Here is a 12,934-nt window from a genome sequence, read left to right as displayed (position 1 = left end):
TCCCAGGGAAAAAGACCTTGTCTATTTACCCTATCCATGCCAAAGCCGATGTTATGCCCATCAGTTCCAGTAGCTGTTTGCCAGCGCGAGTGTCTCATTCCAGTGAAGCAGCCAATCTTTTTTTGTTTAGCTCAGTGTTGACCTCCCAAGTCTGAAGTTGCAGCATTGTTCCAAACAGTTCCAGTAATTAGATGCGGAAGTTTAGGCTCAGGATTCTGAGGGGAGATTCTGGTGCCTGCTGTGTTTTGGGTGACCCCCTCGTAACCAGAGTGCTGGTACCTGAGATGATCAGTGATCTGGGTGGTGTTCTCTGTGGCAGCTCTGTAGACTGTCGGGTCTGTCCTCTGCTACTGCCTCACCTTTTCTGCAAACACACTTAGAACAGCAATGGCAATCAAAGCTACAGGAGAGAAGGCTCACATGTAAACTTATAAAATTCTTAGTGTGGAAGCAGGCCCTTTGAGTCCAAAGAGTATTCCACCCAGACTCACTCCTCCACCTTATCTCTGTCATCCCATGTTAACTATAACTAATTTCCTTAATCTGCACGTCCCAGGGTAATTGAGCATGGCCAATCCACCTAATCCCCAGATCTTTGGGAGGAAACTGGAGCACCCGGAGGAAACCCACGCAGACACCGGGAGAATGTGTAAACTCCGCACACAGTCACCCGAGGGTGGTATTGAACTCTGGTCCCTGCCGCTGTGAGGCAGCAGTGCTAACCACTGAGCCACTGTGCTAGCCCATGGGAATATCTTCACTACTGGCAGGGCTCCTTTCAGCTGAAGACTGGAGTCATGTTCACAGCCACTCGCTATTCGTTGCTGAGCATGCAGAGGGCACGTGACAGCTCCTTGCATTTATATTAGCACCTTTAATGCAGTAAAATAGTTTGATACTACAGAATTTCAGTGCGTTTTATTGAAGCTTTTCATCTTGCCCTCATCAGGACAGTTTGTAAGAAACGTCGATGTAAAGGGGGGAAAACGACACCTCGTGTGGTATGAATTTTGCTTTCCCCTCACATTGAGACAATTTGTTAATTCAACAATGAGTAAAGAAAAAGTCTTTTTATTTTGTCAGCAATACATAACAAAATATCCCGAAGTGTTTCACAGGTATTGTAACCCGACTTTGCCATAAGAATCAGGGGAGAGTTGTCCATTCAGCCCACTGGGCTCTGCCACTCGGTGCTGTATATTCCTGGCTGATCTTTGGCTTTAACTCTACTTTCCCAGCTGTTCCCCTTGTTCCTCAATTCCCTAAAAACAAAATCAAATGTCTGTCCATCTCACCCTTACATATGTTCAGTCATGGAATATCACAGCTCTCTAGGGCAGAGAATTCCAAAGCTTTTACTCCCCTTTGAGTGCAACGAGTTCTCCCAATCTCCATCCTAAATGATTGACACCTTATTCTGAAACCCTGGCTCCTGTTATAGATTCACCAACCGGGGAAACAGCCTCTCAGTATTCACACTGTCCCCTTCAGAATCCTGTATGTTTCAAGAGTCATTGGGATGTACGAGATCACTTTGTTCCTCTGAACTCCAGAAAATCACAACCCAACTCAATTTCTCCACAGCCCCCACCTTCCCTGAGAATAATTTAATGGACCTTTACTGTCTGCCGTGCAAATAGATCCTTAAATACTGAGCCTTCAGTGTTACTGGGTCATAATCCTGGAACACTCTTCCTAGCAGCACTATCTTATATTGCACTACATAAGTGGAGTGATGTTATATTGCACCTTTAGAGGTGGCATGATGGCTCAGTGGTTGGCACTGCTACCTCATCAGCGTCAGGGACCCAGGTTCGATTCCACCCTCGGGAGACTGTGTGGAGTTTGCATGTTCTGCCTGTGTCTGCGTGGGCTTCCTCCAGGTGCTCCGATTTCCTCCCACAATCCAAAGATGTGCAAGTTAGGTGAATTGGTCATCCTGTGTTCAGGGATGTGTAGGTTTGGTGCATTAGTCAGGGGCAAATATGGGATGTGTCTGGGTGGGTTACTCTTCGGAGGGTCAGGGTGGACTGATTAGATTAGATTAGATTGCATTACAGTGTGGAAACAGGCCCTTCGGTCCAACAAGTTCACACCAACCCGTCGAAGTGCAATCCACCCATACCCCTACATTTACTCCTGTACCTAACACAGGGGGCAATTTAGCATGGCCAATTCACCTGACCTGCACATCTTTGGACTGTGGGAGGAAACCGGAGCACCCGGAGGAAACCCACGCAGACACGGGGAGAACGTGCAAACTCCACACAGTCAGTCGCCGGAGGCGGGAATTGAACCCGGGTCTCTGGCGCTGTGAGGCAGCAGTGCTAACCACCGTGCCGCCCACTGGTTGAGCCAAATGGCCCATTTCCACACCATAGGGTTTCTATGATTCTGTGATTCACATGGACTGCAGTGATTCAAGAAGTCAGCTAACCATAACCTTCTCCAAGGTGATTAGGGATTGGTAATCCATGCTGGCCCACCCAGTGATGTTCACGTGCCAAGAATTAATAAAAATAAATTGACACTGAGCACCAGGAGTGAAAGGGACCAAAGGCTGATTGGGAAAGGGAAGCGTTACGGCACAGCTGGAGTTAGAAAGCCTTCAGGAGGGAACTCCGAGCTTGCTGCACGGCCACCTGATAGATCTGGAATTGGGAAATGCAGAGAGCTCATAAGAATGTAGACAAGGAGGAGGACTTGGTCATGAAGAGATTAACTAATGCTGCAGTTTTCTTTCAATTCCCCTTTCCCCTCTGGTTCTTTTACCAATTACGGAGGCACCTCGGTTATCTGGTATTTGATTATCCAGATTTCAGATTATCCAAACAAGAACGCAAGGTCCCGATGCTTGGCTAAACTGTGTTATCTGGCATTCAATTATCCGAACAAAATACTCCCTGCCCGTGTCGTTTGGATAATCGAGGTTCCTCTGTGTTCTAAATCTGTATCCTCTGATTATCAATCATTATGTTAGTAGGGAGAGGTTTTCATCAGTGCTGTCTGTGTTTGTACTGTATGATGTAATTTTAAATGGTGTTACTTTGACCATAATGCATTTCACTTTTTTCTCCCCCTGCAGTGTTTAGTGTTATTTATAATCGCCGGTTTGGTGATTCTGGCCTACTGCTCACAGGTCAGCAGCAAGACCACTTACCAGGAGGTGGTGAGGGCAGCCTGCGGGCAGGTGATTGGTACCATCTGTGACATCCTTATCGCTGTTTACACCTTTGGCACCTGCATCGCTTTCTTAATCATCATTGGAGATCAGCTGGACAAGAGTGAGTCGTGGCAGGGTGACGGGTTAGCCTATTAGCTGGGGCTGGGGAGCGTCTCTGTGGCATGTAGCCAGTGAGAGAAATGGTGTAGGAACTGGAGAATGCAGCGGGTTCAGGTAGACACTCCATGCCATTAGAAAGGGAGATCAGGGTTTTGACCCATTAGCACTGAAGGAATGGCAATCTATTTCCAAGTCTGATGATGTCTAGCTTGAAGGAGAACCTGCAGTTAGTGCTGTTCCCAAGCCTTTGTCCTTTTAGATGGCAGAGATCACCAGTAAGGAGCCTTGGTGAGTGGCTGCAGTGAATTTTGTAGATGCTAGACACACTCTTGCCACTATGTGTTGGTGGCGGAGGGGTTAATATTGAAAATGATGGATAAGGTGCCACTCAAATCGGTTGCTCTGACCTGGATGGTGGCCAGCTTTTTGAGTGTTGTTGGAGCTGCACTCATCCAAGCAAGTGGAGAACTATCCCATATCACTCCTGACTTGCACCTTGTGGATGTTGGATAGACGTTGAGGAGTCGGGAGATGAGTTGTTTGTGGCAATATTCCAAACCTCTGACCTGCTCTTGTAGCCACAGTTTATAGCCACGCGAATTATAGAATCCTTGCAGTGTAGAAACAAGCCATTCGGCCCATCAAGTCCACACCTACCCTCTGAAATCCATCCCCCCCGCCCCTATGTGAACCTCGTAACCCTGTATTTCCCGTGGCTGATCCATCTCACATGCATATCTTTGGATTCTGGGAGGAAACTGGAGCACCTGGAGGAAACCCATGCAGACATGGAGAGAATGCAGCTAATGTTGTTCCTCTATTCAAGAAGGGCAATAGGGACAATCCAGGAGACTATAGACCAGTGAGTCTCTCTCACATTTGGTTGGGAAGCTATATGAGAAAATTCTTAGGGATAGGATTTACACCCGTTTGGAAAAGCATGACCGAATTAGGGACCGTCAGCATGACTTTGTGCAGGGTAGGTCATGTCTTACCAGCTTGATTGAATTTTTCGAGGAGATGCCAAAGTTGATTGAGAGGGTGGAACAGTGAATGTCTTTGTGGATTTTAGTAAGACTTTTGACAAAGCCTCTCATGGTAGGCTCATCCAGAAGACTAAGATGCATGGGATTCACTGTGACCTTGGCCACGTGGATTCAGAATTGGCTTGCCCATATCATCTATTGTATCCGTTGCTCCCGATGCGGTCTCCTCTACAATGGGGAGACTGGGCGCCTCCTAGCAGAGCGCTTTAGGGAACATCTCCGAGACACCCGCACCAATCAACCAAATCGCCCCGTGGCTCAACATTTCAACTCCCCCTCCCACTCTGCCGAGGATATGGAGGTGCTGGGCCTCTTCCACCGCCGCTCCCTCAGCACCAGACGCCTGGAGGAAGAACGCCTCATCTTCCGCCTCGGAACACTTCAAACCCAGGGCATCAATGTGGATTTCAACAGTTTCCTCATTTCCCCTTCCCCCACCTCATCCTAGCTTCTAACCTCCAGCAACTCGATCCCCTGACTTGTCCGGACTTTTCCGACCTGCCCAGCTCCTTTTCCACCTATCCACTCCACCCTCTCCTCCCTGACCTATCACCTTCATCTCCTTCCCCACTGACCTATTGTACTCTATGCTACTCTCTCCCCACCCCCACCCTCCTCTAGCTTATCTCTCCACGCTTCAGGCTCTCTGCCTTTATTCCTGATGAAGGACTTTTGCCCGAAACGTCGATTTTGCCTGTCCTCGGATGCTGCCTGAATTGCTGTGCTCTTCCAGCACCACTGATCCAGAATCTGGTTTCCAGCATCTGCAGTCATTGTTTTTACCCATTGCCCACAGAAGGCAGAGGGTAAAGGTGGAAGGGTTTTTCAGACTGGAGGTCCACAACTAGTGGATGTGTACTGCGACCTCTGCTGTTCCTGATATATGTAAATGACTTGGATGAAAATGTAGATAGGTGAGTGGATTAGTAAATTTGCAGATGATACAAATATGGGTGGAGTTGTGGATAGGATAGAAGGTTGTCAAAGAATACCGTGGGATAGAGATCAGTTGGAGAAATGGCACAGAGAGTTTAATCCAGGGGATTGTGAGGTGTTGCTCTTTAGGAGATCAAATACTAAGGAAAAGTATACAGTTAATGGCAGGACCCTGAACAGTATTGATGCACAGAAGGAGCATGGGGTTCAAGTCCATATCTCGCTGAATGTGGCCACGCAAGTAGATAAGGTGGTAAATAAAGTGCGTGGCATGCTTTCTTTTATTGGTGGGGGGATTGAGTGCAAGAGTCAGGGTGTCATTTTGCAGCTTTATAAGACTTTGGTTAGGCCACACTTGGAGAATTGCGCAAAGAGTAGAATAGGTGAATGGGGGTGGGGATGGAGGTGATAGGTCGGTTGGGAGGGTGGAGCAGATAGGTGGGAAGGGAGATTGACAGGTAGGACAGGTCATGAGGACAGTGCTGAGCTGGAAGTTTGAAACTGGGGTAAGGTGGAGGGAGGGGAAATGAGGAAACTGGTGAAATCCACATTGATGCCCTGGGGTTGAAGTGTTCCGAGGCAGAAGATGAGACGTTCTTCCTCCACGCGTCGGGTGGTGAGGGAATGGCGGTGGAGGAGGCCCAGGACCTGCATGTCCTCAGCAGAGTGGGAGGGGGAGTTGAAATGTTGGTCTACAAGTCGGTGGGGTTGATTGGTGCGGGTGTCCCAGGGATGTTCCCTGAAGCGCTCTGCGAGGAGACGTCCAGTCTCCCCAATGTAGAGGAGACTGCATTGGGAGCAACGGGTACAATAAATGACATTGGTGGATGTGCAGGTGAAACTTTGGATGTGGAAGGTTCCTTTGGGGCCTTGGATGGTGGTGAGGGAGGAGGTGTGGGCGCAGGCTTTGCAATTCCTGTGGTGGTAGGGGAAGGTGCCAGGAAGGGAGGGTGGGTTGTTGGGGGGTTGGACCTGACCAGGTAGTCACAGAGGGAACGGCCTTTGCTGAAAGGGATGGAAAGGGAAGTATATCCCTGGTGGTGGGGTCCATTTGGAGGTGGCGGAAATGTCGGATGATTTGGTTTATGCGGAGGTTGGAAGGGTGGAAAGTGAGGACCAGGGGGCTTCTGTTCCTATGGTTGGAGGTGCGGGGTTTGAGGGCGGAGGTGCGGGATGTGGATGAGATGTGTTGGAGGGCATCTTCAACCATGTGAGAAGGGAAATTGCGGACTCTAAAGAAGTATGCCATCTGGTGTGTTCCGTAGTGGAACTGGTCCTCCTGGGAGCAGATACGGCGGAGGCGGAGGAATTGGGAATACGGGATGGCATTTTTGCAGGAGGTAGGGTGGGAAGAGGTGTAATCCAGGTAGCTGTGGGAGTTGGTGGGTTTGTAAAAAAAAAAAAAATGTCAGTGTCTCTATTTGCTCATCATGATGGCTGAAAGTCCCAGAGCATGTTACGCTCCATGTAGTACCTGTTCATGAAGGACGTGTATCTGCCAGTTTGCACACTTAGGTTGCATGAACGATATGGTAAATGACCAGATTGTGTTTTAAAATTTGTTAATGTTTGGGTTTGTCAAAAGAATTTTGTTACAGGCTGTCCATAAATACCAATGCAGTGAAGCCCTATTCTGTAGAGTTTGAAATGGACCATTGATCTGGTTGCTGCTCAAGATAACACTGAGCACTGCACCACGGAAGAAATGGTAAACAAAGTTGAGAAAGCCATGAGTTTTGTTGTATTAATTGAAGGGATGTGAGTATTGAAGGCTGGGAAGCATTTATTGTCCATCCCTCATAGCCCAGCAGCACTCTGAATCAGTTAAGAATCAACTACACTGTTGTGGTCTGGAGTCACATGTAGGCCAGACTGAGTAAAGATGGCAGACTTCCTTCCCTAAAGGGGATTTTTATAACAATCGATAGTGGGGACATGGTCGTCACTAGCCTCCCTTTTATATTTCAGGTTATTTTATTGAATTCATGCATGTTGCGATTCAAACCCCATGTCCTCAAACATTAGTCTGGGTTACTAGTCTAATGACATTACTACGATGCCACCATCTCCCACCATCTCCGTGCGGAAATGGTTGTCAGTATTTGCTTTGTTTTGCAGTTGTTGGGGCATTGATGCACACACCTGAGGGAGATTCTTCAGTTAATGGCCACTGGTACAATGACCGAAAGTTCACCATTTCAGTCACCTCTCTCCTGGTCATCCTACCTCTCTCCATCCCCAAAGAGATCGGCTTCCAGAAATATGCCAGGTTAGTGCTTGGTTTATTGATGTTCTGATGCCTATCGTGTTGAATTTTGGCTCTTAAATTCTCTCTCTTCTCTCCTCAGTCCATACGCTCCTGGATCTACTCCTAGCTGTAGCAGTCGTCCATACTCTCCATTTCTCATTTTGTTTTCACCAATGATTCCTTCGCCCTGATGCCACAGACTCACGTGACAACTGCTTTTATGACTGATAGTGTGGGGCACCCACCATCCAGACGCAAACTTCCTTAGCTCCCTTCTATACCCTCATCTTTAACAAGACTGAGGAACTCATTGGATTTCTTTTTCCTAAACCGTTGACCATTGTATACCTCTCTACTGCTCTGTGTTGCTATCTCCAATTCCCCATAGCCCTCTTAGTTCCTTTTCCTCCACCACCCCATCCAATCCATCATATTCTAGCTTTTTGTCTCTTCAGCACCCATCAGTCTTTTCCAAGCTCATTTCTTTGCAATGCACGTCGATCCCTGTCTTTGTGCACCCATTCTCTCCCTATTTAGCTGGCTTTCCAGGCCCAGCCATTGCTCCTCCTTCCACAACCAATGTCATCTGCTCAAACCACCACCAGTCCTTCCAATCTTGCCCTACAATCTCAACTATCACTTGCCCGAAGTCTTCCTGGTGTCACTGTTGCAAAGTCCATGCCTCATGATTCAATCTGGCTTCAGCTGAGGAGCTTATCAGCCCCTTTGTGTGGGACTATGGTTACCTCACACAAAGTGGGTGGCTTGCCTTTTCCTCCATCTTGTGTTATTCTGTCTCTTGTCCACTCGAGATTATTTCTTTCCACTGATCTCCAAATCGCAGTTCGCAAGTCCGAGACAGTTGACTTTTGGCTCATTGTCAGTCCCCCACAACCCAGTTTAGATGTTCTTCCCTCTGACTGTTACAACAACCGTCATAACAAAACCTGTGGAAAAATTTCATCCTTTTTTTTTGTTTCTGTGGTTGCTGTGAGGATCAAAGTGAAATTGTGAGATCATGAATCACTCTCCACTTGTGTCAACGAATGTGTCATAGTTGTGATGTGTGTGTTATTTGAAATGCCAGTGCACCAATCCTTGGAGTTTACATTCCCTTATAGTGACAGCTGAGCAACAGAAGTACAATGTTTCTTAAATAGTGATAAATTGAGAGATGTCTGTGTATTAAAGGACCTGGATGTCCTTGTTCATAAGTCACCTAAAAGCTAAGGTGCAGGTACAACGACCAATTCGAAAAACAAACAGTTTATTTGACCCATTTCACAAGAGGATTTGAGCATGTTGTTTGGTAAGAACAGGAGTTCTTGTGGCGTGTTGTTATGGACCAGACCAGGCCAGATCCCCTCAAGACATTTCAAGAAGGTAGCCCAGACCCTAACTTTTCTAGTTGTGTTAAGCAGGGGTAGAGTGGATATTCCAGGAGTGATGCAGCTGGCCCAACCACTCCATTTGAATGATTTTCCATTTTTCTCTCTCTCTCTCTCTAGTACCCTGAGTGTGCTGGGGACTTGGTACGTGACCATCATAGTCATTGTTAAGTACATCCTGCCAGATCAAGGTATCCACACTGGGGACATCCCAACCAGGTAAGTTGGTTACCCATTGTCACAGAAGACTATTTGGTGTGCAGCGCCCTTAGGTCATTATCTCGATGGTATCCCATGGTCATGGGCACCTTTGTGGCTGCTGTTTATAGGATGGAGCCCTGTGCCCACAGTGCCCTGTACTGTAAGGTGCATGGACGCTTCCTGTCCCTCAGGAAGTACTTGATGAGTCAGACCAATCATTGCGATAATTAGGCCCTTTCCCCTCGCTGCGTGACACCAGAATTAAACCTGCCTTCTTGAGGCAATTCTGTAACTAACTGAGGAAGAGTCGGTTTGATCTCGAAACACTAACTCTGCCAGACGAGCTGAGTTTCTCCGACACTGATTGGTTTTTAGTCTGGATTTCCAACAGCTGCAGTGTTTTGGTTTTGTTTGCCTGGACATTGCCATGACTGAGAGGTGGCCAGAAGAAGGATTGAACTGGAGTCCACCTTGTGCTTTATGCCCAGTGGTGGGCACCTGATGGCGTCCACATCCTTGGTGTGATGCCCAGTTCGCCATCATGGCAAGTCGGGCAGCCGATATCGAACGAGAGAGGGAGTTGTGTTAATTGAAGCGGAGGAATGTGCTAGAATTTGCCTGTATGATGAACCCTCTCTTCTTCCTTCCTTTTTCCTCAGCCCTTCCTCCTGGATGGCCGTGTTTAATGCTATTCCAACCATCTGCTTCGGATTTCAGGTACTGATGTTCTCCCACTCTCCCTTACTTCTGAGCTGTTGTGTTTTCCTCCTGATTTTTAACTTTACATGGGAGCTGATACCCTGCAGGACTCATAAAATCCCAACAGTGTGGGAACAGACTATTCGGCCCATCAAGTCCACGTCAATCTTCTGAAGAGCTTCTCACCCAGACCTACTGTTCTAACCTATGCCTGCATTTACCATGGCTAACCCACCTAGCCTAGGCATCCCTGGACATTTTGGGCAATTTAGCATGGCCAGTCCACCTAACCTGCGCATCTTTGGACTGTGGGAGGAAACTGGAGCACCCGGTGGAAACCCATGCCAACGCACGGAGTGTGCAAACTCCCCACACAGACAGTCGCTCGAGACTGGAATCGAACCTGGGTCCCTGGATCTGTGAGGCAGCAGTGCTAACCACTACAGCCCCGGGACGTTAGATTAGGTTCTGAGCTGGAGCAGCAGCTCGCTGACAGTGTGCATGCAATGTTGGTCCTTGCTCTTCTTGGCTACAGCTCATGTTCTACTTCCTCTGGGAGCTTCCCATATGTCACCGTTCCTTCGCTGTCGCTGGGTCAAAATCCTGGAATTCCCTCCCTAAGGGCGTTGTGGATCTGACTGCAGTGGCTGAAGGATGTAGCTCAACTAAGCAATGAATGCTGGCCCTGTCAGCAATGCCCAGATGTCATGCGTGAATCAAATGTACTTCACAGTAAGAATACCCTTCATCGTGTTGCATGCCACTACGACCTGCTGAATGGGATAGATTCAGAACAGGTTGAGAAGCATCCATGAGGTGCTATGGGCCATAGGCTGCCACAGAATCGTACTCACCCACAATGCACCACTTTACTGTTACCATCAGGCCTGGTGATTCTGTGAGCAGTGCAGAAGGTCAGGTCAGGAGTAGCATAAAGCAAACTTCAAACCTGGTGAAGAGACAACACTGAGTACTGTGTGCCAACAGTGGAAAGCAGCATGCAATAAACAGGGTTTAGCATTTTCCCAACCAAATAGCTGCTGCATCAGTTGTGAACAGTAGTGGACAATTAAACACCTAACTGAAGAGGGAAGGGTCCTCAAATACCAGCGTCTTCAGTGAGTCCAGCCTATCAGTGGCAAAAGACATGGCTGAAGCAAACATCTTCTGTCAGAAGTGGATGATGTATCTCCACCTCCTCCTGAGGTCCCTTGCAACATTGATAAGAACATATGAAATAGGAGCAGGAGTACACCATTTAGCCCTTGAGCTTGCCCTGTCAATGATTATGATCATGGCTGATCTTCCACTTAAATACCATTTTCCTAACTTCTCTCCCTATCCCTTGAAAGATTACTCCTTTGTGGATCTTAACGTTAAATATACCCAATGATGGAGCATCCTAACCCCTGGCAGATGAGAATAGAAAAGGATTCCTGGTCCATTCAGTGCAGGTAATTCCTTACTTCCATCCTAAAGGATCAACCTTTATCCTGAGACTGTGACCTTGTGTTTAGATTTGGAGAAACAGCATCTGTATCTACCCTGTCAAACCCTTTCAGTATCTTGCATGTTTCAATGCAATTTTGCCTCTTTCTGTGAATCCCAGAGAATATAGGCCTACTTTATTCAGTCTCTCAGACAGGACAATCCACACATCACATGGACCAAATTAGTGAACTTTCATTGTACCAGCTGTACTAGAACAGCTTGGCTAGAGGGGAGGCTAGTTTTGGCACAAAAGCCAGATGTTGGGACCCATAGCCTCTGCAGTATCTAGTTTGCTCAGTCAACTTTTTGATGTTATGTGGTCTAAACTGAATTAGCTGAAGACATATTATTTTTAAATTGAAACTTGTAAATATTCAGAACAGAGAATAATTGTACAAGGAACGAAAGATTGCCATGCAGGAATAGCAAGCGAATAGTGTCTATCCAACAACGTGGAAAATTACCTAGAAGGACACCACTTCGACTGGAAGAACACATCCATCCTAGGACAAGCCAAACAGAGACACACACAAGAATTCCTAGAAGCATGGCACTCCAACCGGAACTCTATCTACAAACACGTTGACTTGAACCTGATTTACCACCCCTGAGAAAAAGAACAGGAAATGACGTCACCACAGGAAATGACGTCACCAACACAAACATATAAATGGAAAACAGGAATCACCAACAATGCTTCATTCGGGGGCTCTATGAAGATGTTACCTAGTATGGTGTCGAAACGTCTGAAAACGAACCTTCCAGCTCAGTAAACAAACCTATATCCAAATCTATATCCTCAAAAAGCAGGACAAATCCAATCTGGCCAGTTACAAACTCATCAGTCTACCCTCAGTCATTTTAAAAACAGAAGTGCTGTAAGTGGCACTTGATCAGCAATACCATGGTCACTGCTCAATTTGTGTTCCACCAGGGCCACTCGGCTCTTAACCTCATTACATGCTTGGTCCAACCTTGGACAAGCTGAAGAGAAGGGATGAAAGTGACTGCCTTTGGCATCAAAGCAACACTTCTCCAATTGTGATGTCAAGGGCCCTAAGCAAAACTGAGGTCAATGGGAATCGGGGCAAGGTCTCTGCAAGTTGAAGGCATACCTATCCCAAAAGTAGATGGTTGTGGTCAGTTATTGAAAGATTAATATAATCAGTCCAGCACATCTCTGCAGGAGTTCCTTAGGGTAGTGTCTGAGGCCCTAACACCTTCAATTGCTTCATCAATGAACTTCCTGCCATCAGAAGATCAAAGGTCATTACCACATTGGTTCTCCAGTCTCAACCTGAGATCCCTCACCTCTGGCACCTAGCTTTCTTCCTGCTGTGTCTTCAGAAAGGTACCCCAAGCTTCCTTTGGTCCTCTCTTTGTAAAGGAAAGGATCCCGTATTCCATGAAAGTTTTGACCTGCTCACTACTTGCAAAGATTTGTATGTGCGCCAGATCAGATTCCAGCAACTGCTTCAGGTTCTGATCATTTATTTTGTTCTAAATTTCCTAATGTCTCTTTTTAAAAATATATCACTTTAGACTTTTATCTGATTTGTGGGAGGAAGATTGTAAGGAGCAGTAATATCATTGCACTGGCAATCCCAGTGCTTTAAACCCCACTATGGCAACAAGAGGAATT

The 12,934-nt window shown here is 47.0% G+C and overlaps 1 protein-coding gene across 2 annotated transcripts in view; it reads left to right on the top strand.

The window, feature by feature from the left end:
• Nucleotides 1–12,934, top strand: part of slc38a7 (solute carrier family 38 member 7) — a 33,495-nt gene that overhangs the window by 5,110 nt on the left and 15,451 nt on the right. For both annotated transcript variants that reach the window (XM_043707366.2, XM_087996098.1), the window contains exons 3-6: nt 3,086–3,284; nt 7,384–7,534; nt 9,022–9,120; nt 9,762–9,819. In XM_043707366.2, coding sequence (XP_043563301.1) covers nt 3,086–3,284; nt 7,384–7,534; nt 9,022–9,120; nt 9,762–9,819 — 507 coding nt within the window. The remainder of the gene's footprint in view (nt 1–3,085; nt 3,285–7,383; nt 7,535–9,021; nt 9,121–9,761; nt 9,820–12,934) is intronic.

This window comes from Chiloscyllium plagiosum, unplaced genomic scaffold (assembly GCF_037043375.1).
Source record: "Chiloscyllium plagiosum isolate Xiang-an unplaced genomic scaffold, Cpla_swu_hap1 HiC_scaffold_17, whole genome shotgun sequence".
Taxonomy (NCBI): domain Eukaryota; kingdom Metazoa; phylum Chordata; class Chondrichthyes; order Orectolobiformes; family Hemiscylliidae; genus Chiloscyllium; species Chiloscyllium plagiosum.
This window is presented reverse-complemented; position numbering and strand designations above follow the sequence as displayed.